The following is a 19,226-nucleotide window of genomic DNA, read 5'->3' as shown; positions in this document are numbered from 1 at the left end:
CACCAACACAACAGACCAACAACACAACAGACCAACAACACAACAGACCAACAACACAACAGACCAACAACAGACCACCAACACAACAGACCAACAACACAACAGACCAACAACACAACAGACCAACAACACAACAGACCAACAACAGACCACCAACACAACAGACCACCAACACAACAGACCAACAACAGACCACCAACACAACAGACCACCAACACAACAGACCACCAACACAACAGACCACCAACACAACAGACCAACAACAGACCACCAACACAACAGACCAACAACACAACAGACCAACAACACAACAGACCACCAACACAACAGACCAACAACAGACCAACAACACAACAGACCACCAACACAACAGACCAACAACACAACAGACCAACAACAGACCACCAACACAACAGACCAACAACACAACAGACCAACAACAGACCACCAACACAACAGACCAACAACACAACAGACCAACAACACAACAGACCAACAACACAACAGACCAACAACAGACCACCAACACAACAGACCACCAACACAACAGACCAACAACACAACAGACCAACAACAGACCACCAACACAACAGACCAACAACAGACCAACAACACAACAGACCACCAACACAACAGACCAACAACACAACAGACCAACAACAGACCACCAACACAACAGAGCAACAACACAACAGACCAACAACACAACAGACCACCAACACAACAGGCCAACAACACAACAGACCAACAACACAACAGACCAATGACAGACCACCAATACAACAGACCAACAACACAACAGACCAACAACAGACCACCAACACAACAGACCACCAACACAACAGACCACCAACACAACAGACCAACAACACAACAGACCACCAACACAACAGACCAACAACACAACAGACCAACAACACAACAGACCAACAACAGACCACCAACACAACAGACCAACAACACAACAGACCAACAACAGACCACCAACACAACAGACCAACAACACAACAGACCAACAACAGACCACCAACACAACAGACCACCAACACAACAGACCACCAACACAACAGACCAACAACACAACAGACCACCAACACAACTGACCAACAACACAACAGACCAACAACACAACAGACCAATGACAGACCACCAATACAACAGACCAACAACACAACAGACCAACAACACAACAGACCACCAACACAACAGACCAACAACAGACCAACAACACAACAGACCACCAACACAACAGACCACCAACACAACAGACCAACAACAGACCACCAACACAACAGACCACCAACACAACAGACCAACAACAGACCACCAACACAACAGACCACCAACACAACAGACCAACAACACAACAGACCAACAACACAACAGACCACCAACACAACAGACCAACAACACAACAGACCAACAACAGACCACCAACACAACAGACCAACAACACAACAGACCAACAACAGACCACCAACACAACAGACCAACAACACAACAGACCAACAACAGACCACCAACACAACAGACCACCAACACAACAGACCAACAACACAACAGACCACCAACACAACAGACCACCAACACAACAGACCAACAACACAACAGACCAACAACACAACAGACCAACAACAGACCACCAACACAACAGACCACCAACACAACAGACCAACAACACAACAGACCACCAACACAACAGACCAACAACACAACAGACCAACAACACAACAGACCAACAACACAACAGACCACCAACACAACAGACCACCAACACAACAGACCAACAACACAACAGACCACCAACACAACAGACCAACAACAGACCACCAACACAACAGACCACCAACACAACAGACCAACAACACAACAGACCACCAACACAACAGACCACCAACACAACAGACCAACAACACAACAGACCACCAACACAACAGACCAACAACACAACAGACCAACAACACAACAGACCAACAACACAACAGACCAATGACAGACCACCAACACAACAGACCAACAACACAACAGACCACCAACACAACAGACCACCAACACAACAGACCAACAACACAACAGACCACCAACACAACAGACCAACAACAGACCACCAACACAACAGACCAACAACACAACAGACCAACAACACAACAGACCAACAACAGACCAACAACACAACAGACCAACAACACAACAGACCAACAACACAACAGACCAACAACAGACCACCAACACAACAGACCAACAACACAACAGACCAACAACAGACCACCAACACAACAAACCAATGACAGACCACCAATACAACAGACCAACAACACAACAGACCAACAACAGACCACCAACACAACAGACCACCAACACAACAGACCACCAACACAACAGACCAACAACACAACAGACCACCAACACAACAGACCAACAACACAACAGACCACCAACACAACAGACCAACAACACAACAGACCAACAACACAACAGACCACCAACACAACAGACCACCAACACAACAGACCAACAACACAACAGACCAACAACACAACAGACCACCAACACAACAGACCAACAACACAACAGACCACCAACACAACAGACCACCAACACAACAGACCAACAACACAACAGACCAACAACACAACAGACCAACAACACAACAGACCACCAACACAACAGACCAACAACACAACAGACCACCAACACAACAGACCACCAACACAACAGACCAACAACACAACAGACCAACAACACAACAGACCAACAACAGACCACCAACACAACAGACCACCAACACAACAGACCAACAACACAACAGACCAACAACAGACCACCAACACAACAGACCAACAACACAACAGACCAACAACAGACCACCAACACAACAGACCAACAACACAACAGACCAACAACAGACCACCAACACAACAGACCAACAACACAACAGACCAACAACACAACAGACCACCAACACAACAGGCCAACAACACAACAGACCAACAACACAACAGACCAATGACAGACCACCAATACAACAGACCAACAACACAACAGACCAACAACAGACCACCAACACAACAGACCACCAACACAACAGACCACCAACACAACAGACCAACAACACAACAGACCACCAACACAACAGACCAACAACACAACAGACCAACAACACAACAGACCAACAACAGACCACCAACACAACAGACCAACAACACAATAGACCAACAACAGACCACCAACACAACAGACCAACAACACAACAGACCAACAACAGACCACCAACACAACAGACCACCAACACAACAGACCAACAACACAACAGACCAACAACACAACAGACCACCAACACAACTGACCAACAACACAACAGACCAACAACACAACAGACCAATGACAGACCACCAATACAACAGACCAACAACACAACAGACCAACAACACAACAGACCACCAACACAACAGACCAACAACAGACCAACAACACAACAGACCACCAACACAACAGACCAACAACACAACAGACCAACAACAGACCACCAACACAACAGACCAACAACACAACAGACCAACAACAGACCACCAACACAACAGACCACCAACACAACAGACCAACAACACAACAGACCAACAACACAACAGACCAACAACAGACCACCAACACAACAGACCACCAACACAACAGACCAACAACACAACAGACCAACAACAGACCACCAACACAACAGACCAACAACACAACAGACCAACAACAGACCACCAACACAACAGACCAACAACACAACAGACCAACAACAGACCACCAACACAACAGACCACCAACACAACAGACCAACAACACAACAGACCACCAACACAACAGACCACCAACACAACAGACCAACAACACAACAGACCAACAACAGACCACCAACACAACAGACCACCAACACAACAGACCAACAACACAACAGACCACCAACACAACAGACCAACAACACAACAGACCAACAACACAACAGACCAACAACACAACAGACCACCAACACAACAGACCACCAACACAACAGACCAACAACACAACAGACCACCAACACAACAGACCAACAACAGACCACCAACACAACAGACCACCAACACAACAGACCAACAACACAACAGACCACCAACACAACAGACCACCAACACAACAGACCAACAACACAACAGACCACCAACACAACAGACCAACAACACAACAGACCAACAACAGACCACCAACACAACAGACCAACAACACAACAGACCAACAACAGACCACCAACACAACAGACCACCAACACAACAGACCAACAACACAACAGACCAACAACACAACAGACCACCAACACAACTGACCAACAACACAACAGACCAACAACACAACAGACCAATGACAGACCACCAATACAACAGACCAACAACACAACAGACCAACAACACAACAGACCACCAACACAACAGACCAACAACAGACCAACAACACAACAGACCACCAACACAACAGACCAACAACACAACAGACCAACAACAGACCACCAACACAACAGACCAACAACACAACAGACCAACAACAGACCACCAACACAACAGACCACCAACACAACAGACCAACAACACAACAGACCAACAACACAACAGACCAACAACAGACCACCAACACAACAGACCACCAACACAACAGACCAACAACACAACAGACCAACAACAGACCACCAACACAACAGACCAACAACACAACAGACCAACAACAGACCACCAACACAACAGACCAACAACACAACAGACCAACAACAGACCACCAACACAACAGACCACCAACACAACAGACCAACAACACAACAGACCACCAACACAACAGACCACCAACACAACAGACCAACAACACAACAGACCAACAACAGAACACAAAAACAACAGACCACCAACACAACAGACCAACAACACAACAGACCACCAACACAACAGACCAACAACACAACAGACCAACAACACAACAGACCAACAACACAACAGACCAACAACACAACAGACCACCAACACAACAGACCACCAACACAACAGACCAACAACACAACAGACCACCAACACAACAGACCAACAACAGACCACCAACACAACAGACCACCAACACAACAGACCAACAACACAACAGACCACCAACACAACAGACCACCAACACAACAGACCAACAACACAACAGACCACCAACACAACAGACCAACAACACAACAGACCACCAACACAACAGACCAACAACACAACAGACCAACAACACAACAGACCAATGACAGACCACCAACACAACAGACCAACAACACAACAGACCACCAACACAACAGACCACCAACACAACAGACCACCAACACAACAGACCAACAACACAACAGACCACCAACACAACAGACCAACAACAGACCACCAACACAACAGACCACCAACACAACAGACCAACAACACAACAGACCAACAACACAACAGACCAACAACAGACCAACAACACAACAGACCAACAACACAACAGACCAACAACACAACAGACCAACAACAGACCACCAACACAACAGACCAACAACACAACAGACCAACAACAGACCACCAACACAACAAACCAATGACAGACCACCAATACAACAGACCACCAACACAACAGACCAACAACAGACCACCAACACAACAGACCACCAACACAACAGACCACCAACACAACAGACCAACAACACAACAGACCACCAACACAACAGACCAACAACACAACAGACCACCAACACAACAGACCAACAACACAACAGACCACCAACACAACAGACCAACAACACAACAGACCAACAACACAACAGACCACCAACACAACAGACCAACAACACAACAGACCACCAACACAACAAACCAACAACAGATCTGATTTATTGATCAGTCTTGGTCGGTATCGTTTGGCTTTTTTGACAGGAAGTACAAAGAATAAATATTTAATGTAACGTGACCCAGCTTTCTCCAAACTGACATTGTCAGGTCAGAGTCAGTCTCCTCTCCTTCTCAGTGACTGAGCTGATCCTACAGAGGTCCAGACAGTTGTAGGTGTTTTCCACTGAGCGGTCCGGCTCAGTTCGGTGCGGTACGGCACGCTTTTTTTGGCGTTTCCGTAGAGAAAGGGTCCCCAAAAACCGACCCGTCCCGTCCCACCTTTCTGCACCCTTCCGTAGGGGTGCCAGTCTTACCTACCCGTACCAAAAAGGTGGAGCTACACACAACAATAGGGGCTACACTGACGTCACGTCAGCGCCTGACTCAGCTGCTCACCTCCGGGCTTCAAACAAGGAAGTCTGCGCTGTGAGAGGCGGGCGACAACAGGAGAAAAACGGACCAGTATCTGCCTAAATGGGAACTATCTGGACTCGACGGAGATCCAGACTGTTTCCTAGTCTGTGGATGTTGGTATCTGGCCACAAATCCAGTTTCCTGACATTTATCTGGACGATTTTAAGAACACATCAGCCTGATCCACCCGCGATGGATGAGAAACTAAATTAATGCAGAAGTGTAGAGAATCCGAGGCCTTAGAACAGTTCACTCTGTAACTAGTTATTAATCTACTGCTTACGTCAGGTACCCTGTGAAAACATCGCTCTGTGGTTGTGGGACGGGCTCGTAAAACTTCAGGCTGCAGACTATTTTACAACGACATCAGCGCACCCCGGATTTCTGACTTAATCTAGCTTGATTTTAACACCAGCTGGACTTTTACTTTATTTTGAATGCGGTGAATTCTCACAGGTCAGCTCTGCATTGCCTGGGTTCCTGTTGTTCCTGTTGTTTATGGTGTCTGTGTCTTGCCTGCATCCTGATGATGTTCATGATGTCTTCGTTGTGTAGAATGGCTTCATGTCTGCGCTCTGATTGATATCTGTGATGTCTTAGTTTGCATGGCTTCACATGACATCTAGGTTTTGATGTATATTGATCTTGATGAATTACTATCTCATCCATATTCCTGTTTAGTTTCTTTAAATGCGTGGATTCTGCTGATGTTGTCTGCACGTTCTGTCTTCTTATCTTTTCTTTGGGTTGTTGCTTTGTTCTTCTGCACTTGGCAAAGCACTTTGTAAACCCATGTTTTTAAAAGTGCTATACAAATAAAGTTATTATTATTATTATTAATAAACTTTCATATTTTGTCGTAAACTGTTCTACAATGTTACAATGTCATTTAGCAGACGCTTTTATCCAAAGTGACGTACATTCGAGAGCGAGAACAACACAAGCAACGATTAGAGGAGAAGAAACAACATCAGTAAGAGCCACAACGTGCTTCAGGTCCAACTGGTGCTTCTAGACTAGATATATTCACATATTAACGTAGCGCTACGACTCAAACCGTCTCTGTACACGTATTCATCAGCTGAGGATCTTTACTGACAGCGGTTAACATCATTCAGATGTAGCTATTTTTTTAAAAAGCACTTTCAGCTGAAATAAAGCTGTTTACTGCTTATTCCCTACTGATTTCTGTCACTCATCCTTTCTATAACTCTGCTGCTGGAGCAGCTGACTCGCGCTGTCTGTGACATTCATGCTTTTACAGCCCCGCCCACCAAGAGAGCACGGGTCTCTGTGGAAACGCTAACTATTTTGGGGTTTAGCGTACCAAACCGAACTGAATCAAACCAGACCCCCTGATGGAAACACGGCTTTGGAGGTGGTAGTCTGACAGTTAGAGAATATAGCAGAAAGACTCCTGAGTCTGGAAGCTCCAGTCACTGGTTCATCAGTTTTCCTGGCTACCATTACACCATTGAGACAAAAGAACACTCAGAGAAAAGGTTAGTGAAAAGTCTAAGTCAGAGGATGGAGACAGAAACATCTCCAAGTCTCTGAACATCCCCCAGAGTTCAGTTAAATCCATCATGAAGAAATGAAGGAATATGTCACATGTGTAAATCTGCCTAGATCAGACCGTCCTCACAGACTGAGTGGGCGTGCAAGAAGGAGACTAGTGAGAGAGGACACCAAGACACCTATGACTACTCTGAAGGAGCTCCAAGCTTCAGCAGCTGAGATGGAGAGACTCTGCAGACAACAACTGTTGGCCGGGTTCTTCACCAGTCAGAGCTTTATGGGAGAGTGGCAAAGAGAAAGACACTGTTGAAGAAAACTCAGATTCAGTCTGGACTAGAGTTCACCAGAAGGACTGTGGGAGACTCCATGGTCAAGAGGAAGAAAGGTCTTTGGTCTGATGAGACCAAAGCTACACAGAAATGGTTTAAAGACATCAAGGAGAATGTTCTGGAGTGGGTCAAAGCCCAGACCTCAGTCCAAGAGTGAATAGAGGCTGGACTCGCTGATTTTACATTACAGATTTTTATTTAATGACATAACTTTGTACAAATCTGTTTTCACTCTGACATTAAAGCGTCTCTCTGTTATGAGAGCATCCAGTCATGTGACTAACATTAAATTCCTGCTGTGTGTCTGTCATCAGAGTGCTGCAGTCTCTGTAGTAAATACTGATCATTGATCCGGATCATCCTTCTGATTGTTCTGTTTGACTCAGCTGTTCAGGAAGACCTAACCATATTTGTTTGTTTGTTTGTGTGTTTGTTTGTGTGTTTGTTTGTTTGTGTGTGTGTTTGTTTGTGTGTTTGTTTGTGTGTTTGTGTGTTTGTTTGTGTGTTTGTGTGTTTGTTTGTTTGTGTGTTTGTGTGTTTGTGTGTTTGTTTGTGTGTTTGTTTGTTTGTGTGTTTGTTTGTTTGTGTGTTTGTTTGTTTGTTTGTGTGTTTGTTTGTTTGTGTGTTTGTGTGTTTGTTTGTGTGTTTGTTTGTGTGTTTGTTTGTGTGTTTGTTTGTGTGTTTGTTTGTTTGTGTGTTTGTGTGTTTGTTTGTGTGTTTGTTTGTTTGTTTGTGTGTTTGTTTGTTGTTTGTGTGTTCAGTCAGAGATCATCAGGCGGTGGGGTTACCCTGCAGAGGAGCACGAGGTTGTGACGGAGGACGGGTACATCCTGACGGTGAACAGGATCCCTCAGGGCCTGAGGCGTGCTGCAGGTCAGTCTTCATCCTGGTGTCTTCCTGTGTGTGGATTCGGCGCTGTCATGGCGTTGACTGGTGCGATGGCGTGCCCGTGTCGCTCGATAATACCTTGAACGCTGCTCTGCAGCGTGATTGAAATAACAGGAGTCAGACCCAGTTGACGAGTTCAGTGACCTCCAGGAAGTCTGGACTTTGCTGGGATGCTGTTTGAAGAGTCTCAGGTTTAGTTTGATCCTCGTGAGTCGGTCAGCTGACTGAGTCCATGACTCAACCACAGTCGACTGAGTAAATGTGATGCTTACTTTGCACCGCTGGAGTCTGGACAATTAATCTTGCCTCCACGTCTGTCATCATGCAGATCCATCTTGTGAAGCTCCAGTCTGAACGATAACGCCAGGTCAGATAATGACTGGACCAATCAGAGTCTTTCAGGAGAACGAGGTCGTAGCTATGGAAGCTAGTAGCAGTGGCCGCTACCGTGTAGCGGTTAGCTCTGATGTAGCTGTAATATAGCAGCAGTTCTACCAGACCTAGATCACAGGTTCAAGGTTCAAGGTTCACTTTATTATCCCTGTGAAGGGCAGTTTGTTTCGTAGCCAGCAGTCAAGACATACATTACATATACACATATACACAGATCAATCATAAAAAGCAGCATTGACAACACAATAAATAGAAGCACGAGAGACTGTGTGCAATACAACGATAAAACACAATAAAAACCAAGAAATAACACAGGCTTTGGCTAACTATTTAGAAAGCCGATGGCAGCAGGGACAAAAGAGCTTTCTAGCCTTTTTGTCCTGCATGCTGGCAGGTTGAATCTGCGACCGGATGGTAGCAGCTTACACTCTGAAAATAAAGGGTGGCTGTGATCAGCCAGGATAGACTGGGCCTTCTTTAGAGTCCTAACTCTGAGCGACTGAGTTTGGTCAGTAAGGGTCGAGCCTGTAATTCGACTGCAGATTTTTGAAAAACCCTGCAATCTGTTAGGATTTCTGATACTGAGGCACCCGTACCAAATGACAAAAGAGAACGTTAAAACAGATTCAATAAAGCAAGAGTAAAACATTTTCATAAAAGTGCAGTCAACATTAAAGTTCCTCAAGAAGTGCAAACGTTGATGTGCCTTTTTACAGACAGCATCCACCTGAGATCATGTGGTTATTAAAACGAGAGCAGAGAACCTCGCTGAACGCTCTTCATGGTGGAGGACATACCCACGCGTCTCTACCGGCCTCAGCATGAGTTTGATCCACCAATAAGCTCCACCCTTCATAAACCGCAGCAGCGTCTGTCTGTTTAGCTCAGGTTGCTACCAGCTGAGCATGTCTGCCACCTCATTCAGTCTTGTCTCTCTGATTGGCCAGTATGAGTGTGATTGACAGAATGTTCGTCCAGTCACCTCCTGAGAATCTTTTCAAAGTCTGGCCTTTCCCGACTCTTTGTAGTGGAGGTTTCTCGGACGACTGTGTCCATGGATTTATGGATCAGTCTGTCAGTCAGGTTGAAGACATCCTGTCCCAGTCAGCGTCTTCTCTCCGTCCCCAGGTGTGCGCCCGGTCGTCTACCTTCAGCACGGACTGCTGGCGGCGGGCAGTAACTGGATCACTAACCCCCCTGCCACCGGTCTAGGCTACGTGCTCGCCGACGCAGGATATGACGTCTGGTTAGGAAACAGCCGAGGAAACACCTGGTCCAGGAAACACCAGAGCCTTAGACCAGACCAGGATGAGTACTGGAGGTTCAGGTAACAACACCTGGATGACATCATCACTCTTTAATGACATCATAATACTAAGTCCGACATGATCAACTCCTGAATGTTGTTTCTGTATGTGCAGCCACGATGAGATGGCTCTGAAGGATCTCCCCACTGCCGTGGACTACATCCTGAAGGTGACGGGTCAGGAACAGATCTACTACATCGGACACTCTCAGGGGACCACCATAGGTAACCTGCTGTGTCTCCAGTCTGGTTCTGACTGCTGTGGACACCTCAGCCATCTTTATCCTCTAGTATTTAACTCAGGGCTGTCACAACACCAGAACTTAAACTTTGGTATGACTCTGGGAGAAATCCAACAACACTGATACCTGTTTGTTTATTTTATTTATTTATTTGTTTATTTGTAAAGGGACCATGTACAATAAAAAACATAAATGTAGACACCACAGCGCCAAAAATAAAACTCCTATTCACTCGTCATTTAGTCATTATATTGAGAGACCAAGGGGGGGCTCAAAGCATGAAAATGACAAAAATAAGGAAGGAAAAACAAAACTAGGGCCGCTGACGGGCCCTCGCACCCCGGTGCGTGTCAGGGAGTGTGGGAATGATTGGCTGTTAGCACCCTGTGCTTCAGCAGAGCACTGAGAGCATGTCGATCCTCCTAGAACTGTTATTTATCATTTAAAATGAGATAACTACAGGACATTATATGTTAGAGATGCTTCTGCTTTCTAACAGTAGGTGGCGCATTAGCTAAAATTTTTAAAACACATTTAAATATGTAGAGGGGAAGACCTTAATCCTGTGAGATTTGATGAAAATCAGAAGTTACATTTAAGAGTTACAGCGACTTGCTGTGAAACGGTTTGCTCACCAATAAAGAAATGGCCCAATTGTGTCACTTCCTGTTGCCAGTTGGGGCGCTACATCAAAAGGATGAAATAAATATTTAAATATGTAGAGGGGCAGACCTTGATCCTACATATGAAATTTGAAGGCAATCTGATGTTTGGAGTGAGAGTTGCACGTACTTCCTGTCTAGTTGGCGAGATATTGAAATGCTCACCATCTCAGTCAGATATCGTCCAATGAAACATGTCTGTGTTGTGGCCAATTATTGAGGCCTTTCCTTCAAAATCAGAGCTCAGTAGGTTAAGCACAATAAGGAATGAAGACGACCCATTTAGTCACTTCCTGTTGCCAGTAGGGGGCGCTATAATGAAATGGTTGCATGTGGGCGTGTTCAGTGTGATACCGTTGTCCAGCAAGAAAGAGCAGAAGATCATAGAGTATTATTTACTAAAGTTACAATAGGTTGGAGTCATTTTGCACCATAAAAATGCCTTATTTTGAAATTTAGATGAGGCTGGTGGACTTCCTGTTGGGGTTTGGTCATGGGTCCAGGAGGCTTTTTTGTAGGTCTGATGATGACACACATGCACACCAAAAATCATAAACCTAGGCTGAATGGTGTGCTGGGGCTGAATATTTAAAGAGAAAATTTAAAAAAATCAGAGACAGAAGTCTTTAGTTGCCAGAAGGGGGCGCTGTGACAAAGTAATGATAGTGATGTATGAATGTATTCAGGATCAATGTGTGATCATTCCTGTGAAGTTTGGTGATGATTGACAGAAGCATTAGAAAGTTAAGCGGCATTATTGGAGAATTTTCACTGCAAAATGTACAAAACAGTAGTTTAAGTTTGGGCTCTGGTCACAGCGCCACCCTGTGGAGAAAACTCACAGTTCCTACAACTTTACATCTCCAGGTTGTCTAGAATGAGCAACAAAAATCTGGAGTCAGTCAGATAAACCCCTCAGACCAGTTTGTTAAAATATGAAACTTGTGAATCGCCCAAAGGTGCTAAAATTGGACTCTTTGTAGTTCTTAGCTGTTTGTAGTGAACTTCCTGTACATTTTAGAGGACGGTCCCCAGAGACTTTATCATGAGACATATGTGTGCTGGTTTTCATGCATGTAGCTCTTACCCAGTCTCATGGTTGGGGCCTCTGTGGAGCTCCTACCTGGGCTTGATGGACCTTTATACAAATCTTTCCACCGTTGGACAGTTTTCTGTGAAGTTTGGTGAGTTTTTGAGCGTTAAAGCCTTCAAATGAACAACTCTTCAGACAGAAAACTGACATATACAGATACGATAGGATCCTCGTCCTCGCCGACCCCGGGTCAGTGCTCGGCCCTAGAAAGCTGCCATTTTGACGACCGGGTCAAGGATAAAGCTGACGTGTTTATTGGGTCTTCATCAGAGCTAAGCCTTGATGTAGTAACAAAGGATTACACAGAGCTGGATTATAATTACTAACATGCCATAATAGTGGTTCTGATCTGGATTATAAGTCCTGGTGATGAACAGCAGGGTTGAGCTGTGTTTGAAATGATTGGGCCTTTATAGTCACGCCTTTGTAAATATTTACTTCCTCATATTAACACACTCTGAGTTCCTGATTTCTTCTTATGATCATTTCTTGATCAGACCTACAGTCCATCGTCTCCATGGCAACAACATTGGCAGTGCTTCTGCACAGGACTGATAGACCCCGTTTTCACCACATGGTTAATTTTTAAGTGTTTGAAACGGTTATCAGCAGTGCTAACAGCACCTAAGCCACGGGTGTCAAACTCAAGGCCTGGGGGCCAAATCCGGCCCATGGAACGATTATATCCGGCCCCATAGATAATCTCACTGTCCCACCAGTCTGAGGTCTGCAGATTTCCTCCAGTATAAAAATGTAAACTTAACCCTGATTATTTAAAATCTCCTTGTTAAACCATAAAAATCTGAAAAATTAAAGAGTAAGAAAAATGAGATAAAAAGTCAGGAATGTAGGGAAAGAAATTAATTTGTGTTTTATTTCATATTTTCAGTTTTACATCTCAAGATTCAGACTCAAACTTATGATTTTGACTTTTCATTTCATGCTTTGACCTTTTCAACTCATAATTTGGACTTTTTTCACATTTTTACCTTTTAGATTCCCGATTTTAAATTTTAAGTCATATTTTAACCTTTTTAACCCTTATTGTGGCTTTTTAATCCCATATTTAGACTTTTAAAAACATGATTTCAATTGTTTTTCTCATATTTTGACATTTTTAATGAGCAATTTTACTTTTTATATCATATTTTGACCTTTTACACTCCTAATTTTGAATTTGAATTATATTTTTAACTTTTTAAGTCATCATTTTGAATTCTAGCTCATATTTTGACATTTTTTAACTCCTAGTTTTTGGCTTTTTAATCCTCATATTTTGAACTATCAGACTCACAATTTAAAACTTTAAGTCATATTTTGAATTTTAAACTGATGATTTCAAATTTGTCCTTGTATATTTGCCCTTTAAAAACATTATTTTTCTATTTCTAGTATCATGTTCTGATCTTTTGAACTAATAAGTTTGAATTTTTGTCTCGGATTTGAGCCTTTAAACTTAATATTTTAACTTTTTGAATTTTAACATCAGTGCTGTTTTATTTATATTTTGCTACCGGTGAAAATGAGATTGGCAGTTTAAGGTAAAAAAGGTGACCCTGTTAGGCCCTCAGGTTAGTCCTGAATCCAGAATCCAGCCCCTGCTGTGACTGAGTTTGACACCCCTGACCTACGCTGTAAAAATGGATTTATTTAAGTACATAATTAGCGTTATATCCCATAAACAGCTGTAATGATATGAACGAAGACTGTTAAAGGAGAGAGGACCTATGACAGCACCCTGAGGAACACCGCTGGCAGTTTCACAGAAATTTAACAGCAGACATCAGACCGTTTTACTGAGTGAAACACTCTTTTGCAGTTTTTTTGCACTAACCTGAATATCTGTGAATTTGTCACAAAATCTCATTTAATTTTAGACGTTGTTGAAAATTTCAGGACTTTTCTAACTTTTAAAAACCTAATTTTTAAACTCATACGGTCTCTGTTACTTTAAAAGTACCAAAGTTAAAAAATCAGAATAAATGCAGCCTTGTGACATAAAGGAAGATCAGGAAAAGGAGGAGACCTGGAAGGTTCCCTGAGGAACACCACAGGTAGAATAACACGCCGTGTTGTAGTGGCGTTCAGACCCATCAGTCCTCCTCTGGTCATTTAGAAACAGGAAGTTACCCGACTACTGTTACAGCCTGACTCTGTTTTATTTCCCAGGATTCATGGCGTTCTCCACACTTCCTGAGCTGGCCAGTAAGGTCAAACTGTTCGTGGCGTTGGCTCCCGTAGCGACCGTCGAGTTCACAGAAAGCCCGATGACCAAACTGTCCGGTCTGCCCGAGTTCCTCATCTGGGTGAGGGCGGAGCCAACGATGATTGATTACCCATTGATGATGATGCTGATGAATGATGTGTCTGTACCTTCCAGGAAGTATTTGGTAGGAAGGACTTCCTGCCTCAGAGTCACATGATCGAGTGGTTTGCAGAACATGTGTGTGCGAAGATCCTGCTCAAAGAGCTGTGTGGAAACCTCTTCTTCATCCTCTGTGGCTTCGACGAGAAAAACCTCAACGTGGTGAGAATCAGACTCCCCATGGGGGGGGGTCTTTAGGGGCCCAGCCTTGATATCCATCTTTAAATTTTCCCTGAATAATAACCAGCTGTTATCGTGTCTGTCTGCAGAGTCGGACTCCGGTCTACACCACCCACTGTCCTGCAGGAACCTCGGTGCAGAACATGGTCCACTGGGCCCAGGTAACACCTGCTCTGTCAGATCCCTGATCCCGCCCCCCCTCTCTAAACCACATCTTCATGAGAAAGGCTGGCTAGTTCATCTGAGCTTAGATCTAATCTCAGCATTTTCACACCACAGGCCCCCAGTTTGGCTGGGCTCCAGAAAGTTCTCCCATTTATCCCCCTAAAGAACAGCCATGTCCTGAGTGACTGTGCTAGAATGTTCACGGCTGTGTTCAACTACCTTCAGCTACAGTGGGGGTCTCCGGTCTCTGGCACCTTTATTTTGGGGGTCCCGGTCTCTGGCACCTTTATTTTGGGGGTCCCGGTCTCTGGCACCTGTATTTTGGGGGTCCCAATTTCTGGCACCTTTATTTTGGGGGTCCCGGTCTCTGGCACCTTTATTTTGGGGGTCCCGGTCTCTGGCACCTGTATTTTGGGGGTCCCGGTCTCTGGCACCTTTATTTTGGGGGTCCCGGTCTCTGGCACCTTTATTTTGGGGGTCCCGGTCTCTGGCACCTTTATTTTGGGGGTCCCGGTCTCTGGCACCTTTATTTTGGGGGTCCCGGTCTCTGGCACCTTTATTTTGGGGGTCCCGGTCTTTGGCACCTTTATTTTGTGGGTCCCGGTCTCTGGCACCTTTATTTTGGGGGTCCCGGTCTCTGGCACCTTTATTTTGTGGGTCCCGGTCTCTGGCACCTTTATTTTGGGGGTCCCGGTCTCTGGCACCTTTATTTTGGGGGTCCCGGTCTCTGGCACCTTTATTTTGTGGGTCCCGGTCTCTGGCACCTTTATTTTGGGGGTCCCGATCTCTGGCACCTTTATTTTGGGGGTCCCGATCTCTGGCACCTTTATTTTGGGGGTCCCGGTCTCTGGCACCTTTATTTTGTGGGTCCCGGTCTCTGGCACCTTTATTTTGGGGTCCCGGTCTCTGGCACCTGTATTTTGGGGTCCCGGTCTCTGGCACCTTTATTTTGGGGGTCCCGGTCTCTGGCACCTGTATTTTGGGGGTCCCGGTCTCTGGCACCTTTATTTTGGGGGTCCCGGTCTTTGGCACCTTTATTTTGTGGGTCCCGGTCTCTGGCACCTTTATTTTGGGGGTCCCGGTCTCTGGCACCTTTATTTTGTGGGACCCCGTCTCAGGCACATATATTGTGGGTGTCCCGGTCTTAGGCACCTTTATTTTGGGGTCCCAGGTCTCTGGCACCTTTATTTTGGGGTCACTGTCTCTGGCACCTTTATATGGGGTCCCGGTCTCTGGCACCTGTATTTTGGGGTCCCGGTCTCTGGCACCTTTATTTTGGGGTCCCGGTCTCTGGCACCTGTATTTTGGGGTCCCGGTCTCTGGCACCTGTATTTTGGGGTCCCGGTCTCTGGCACCTTTATTTTGGGGGTCCCGGTCTCTGGCACCTGTATTTTGGGGGTCCCGGTCTATGGCACCTTTATTTTTGGGGTCCGGTCTCTGGCACCTTTATTTTGGGGGTCCCGGTCTTTGGCACCTTTATTTTGTGGGTCCCGGTCTCTGGCACCTTTATTTTGGGGGTCCCGGTCTCTGGCACCTTTATTTTGGGGGTCCCGGTCTTTGGCACCTTTATTTTGGGGGTCCCGGTCTCTGGCACCTTTATTTTGGGGGTCCCGGTCTCTGGCACCTTTATTTTGTGGGTCCCGGTCTCTGGCACCTTTATTTTGGGGGTCCCGGTCTTTGGCACCTTTATTTTGTGGGTCCCGGTCTCTGGCACCTTTATTTTGGGGGTCCTGGTCTCTGGCACCTGTATTTTGGGGGTCCCGGTCTCTGGCACCTTTATTTTGGGGGTCCCAGTCTCTGGCACCTTTATTTTGGGGGTCCCGGTCTCTGGCACCTGTATTTTGGGGGTCCCGGTCTCTGGCACCTTTATTTTGGGGGTCCCGGTCTTTGGCACCTTTATTTTGTGGGTCCCGGTCTCTGGCACCTTTATTTTGGGGGTCCCGGTCTTTGGCACCTTTATTTTGTGGGTCCCGGTCTCTGGCACCTTTATTTTGGGGGTCCCGGTCTTTGGCACCTTTATTTTGTGGGTCCCGGTCTCTGGCACCTTTATTTTGGGGGTCCTGGTCTCTGGCACCTTTATTTTGGGGGTCCCGGTCTCTGGCACCTTTATTTTGGGGGTCCCGGTCTCTGGCACCTTTATTTTGGGGGTCCTGGTCTTTGGCACCTTTATTTTGTGGGTCCCGGTCTCTGGCACCTTTATTTTGGGGGTCCTGATCTCTGGCACCTTTATTTTGGGGGTCCCGGTCTCTGGCACCTGTATTTTGGGGGTCCCGGTCTCTGGCACCTTTATTTTGGGGGTCCCGGTCTCTGGCACCTGTATTTTGTGGGTCCCGGTCTCTGGCACCTTTATTTTGGGGGTCCCGGTCTCTGGCACCTTTATTTTGGGGGTCCCGGTCTTTGGCACCTGTATTTTGGGGGTCCCGGTCTCTGGCACCTTTATTTTGGGGGTCCCGGTCTCTGGCACCTTTATTTTGTGGGTCCCGGTCTCTGGCACCTTTATTTTGTGGGTCCCGGTCTTTGGCACCTTTATTTTGTGGGTCCCGGTCTCTGGCACCTTTATTTTGGGGGTCCCGGTCTTTGGCACCTTTATTTTGTGGGTCCCGGTCTCTGGCACCTTTATTTTGGGGGTCCTGGTCTCTGGCACCTTTATTTTGGGGGTCCCGGTCTCTGGCACCTTTATTTTGGGGGTCCCGGTCTCTGGCACCTTTATTTTGGGGGTCCTGGTCTTTGGCACCTTTATTTTGGGGGTCCCGGTCTTTGGCACCTTTATTTTGGGGGTCCCGGTCTCTGGCACCTTTATTTTGGGGGTCCCGGTCTGTGTCAGCTTTATTTTGGGGTCCCGGTCTTTGCACCTTTATTTTGGGGTCCCGGTCTCTGGCACCTTTATTTTGGGGTCCCGGTCTCTGGCACCTGTATTTTGGGGTCCCGGTCTCTGGCACCTTTATTTTGGGGGTCCCGGTCTCTGGCACCTGTATTTTGTGGGTCCCGGTCTCTGGCACCTTTATTTTGGGTGTCCCGGTCTCTGGCACCTTTATTTTTGGTGTCCCGGTCTATGGCAACTTTATTTTGGGGCCCCGTTCTCTGGCACCTTTATTTTGGGGGTCCCGGTCTCTGGCACCTTTATTTTGGGGGTCCCGGTCTCTGGCACCTTTATTTTGGGGGTCCCGGTCTCTGGCACCTTTATTTTGGGGGTCCCGGTCTCTGGCACCTGTATTTTGGGGGTCCCGGTCTCTGGCACCTTTATTTTGGGGGTCCCGGTCTCTGGCACCTGTATTTTGGGGGTCCCGGTCTCTGGCACCTGTATTTTGGGGGTCCCGGTCTCTGGCACCTTTATTTTGGGGGTCCCGGTCTCTGGCACCTTTATTTTGGGGGTCCCGGTCTCTGGCACCTTTATTTTGTGGGTCCCGGTCTCTGGCACCTTTATTTTGGGGGTCCCGGTCTCTGGCACCTTTATTTTGGGGGTCCCGGTCTCTGGCACCTGTATTTTGGGGGTCCCGGTCTCTGGCACCTTTATTTTGGGGGTCCCGGTCTCTGGCACCTTTATTTTGGGGCTCCCGGTCGCTCTCACCTTTCTTTTGGGGGTCCCGGTCTCTGGCACCTGTATTTTGGGGGTCCCGGTCTCTGGCACCTTTATTTTGGGGGTCCCGGTCTCTGGCACCTGTATTTTGGGGGTCCCGGTCTCTGGCACCTTTATTTTGGGGGTCCCGGTCTTTGGCACCTTTATTTTGGGGGTCCCGGTCTCTGGCACCTTTATTTTGGGGTCCGGTCTTTGCACCTTTATTT

At 46.3% G+C, this 19,226-nt stretch overlaps 1 protein-coding gene across 3 annotated transcripts in view; it reads left to right on the top strand.

Moving 5' to 3' along the window:
• lipf (lipase, gastric) overlaps positions 1–19,226 on the top strand; it is a 65,522-nt gene that overhangs the window by 16,613 nt on the left and 29,683 nt on the right. For all 3 annotated transcript variants that reach the window (XM_041815415.1, XM_041815416.1, XM_041815414.1), the window contains 6 exons: positions 8,911–9,022; positions 10,559–10,757; positions 10,852–10,961; positions 14,903–15,039; positions 15,114–15,260; positions 15,368–15,439. In XM_041815415.1, the coding sequence (XP_041671349.1) occupies positions 8,911–9,022; positions 10,559–10,757; positions 10,852–10,961; positions 14,903–15,039; positions 15,114–15,260; positions 15,368–15,439 (777 nt within the window). The remainder of the gene's footprint in view (positions 1–8,910; positions 9,023–10,558; positions 10,758–10,851; positions 10,962–14,902; positions 15,040–15,113; positions 15,261–15,367; positions 15,440–19,226) is intronic.

The sequence above is a fragment of the Cheilinus undulatus genome, linkage group 20 (assembly GCF_018320785.1).
Source record: "Cheilinus undulatus linkage group 20, ASM1832078v1, whole genome shotgun sequence".
In the NCBI taxonomy this organism is placed as follows: Eukaryota; Metazoa; Chordata; class Actinopteri; order Labriformes; family Labridae; genus Cheilinus; species Cheilinus undulatus.
Note: the sequence above shows the minus strand (reverse complement) of the source record. Positions and strands in the feature narration are given on the sequence as shown.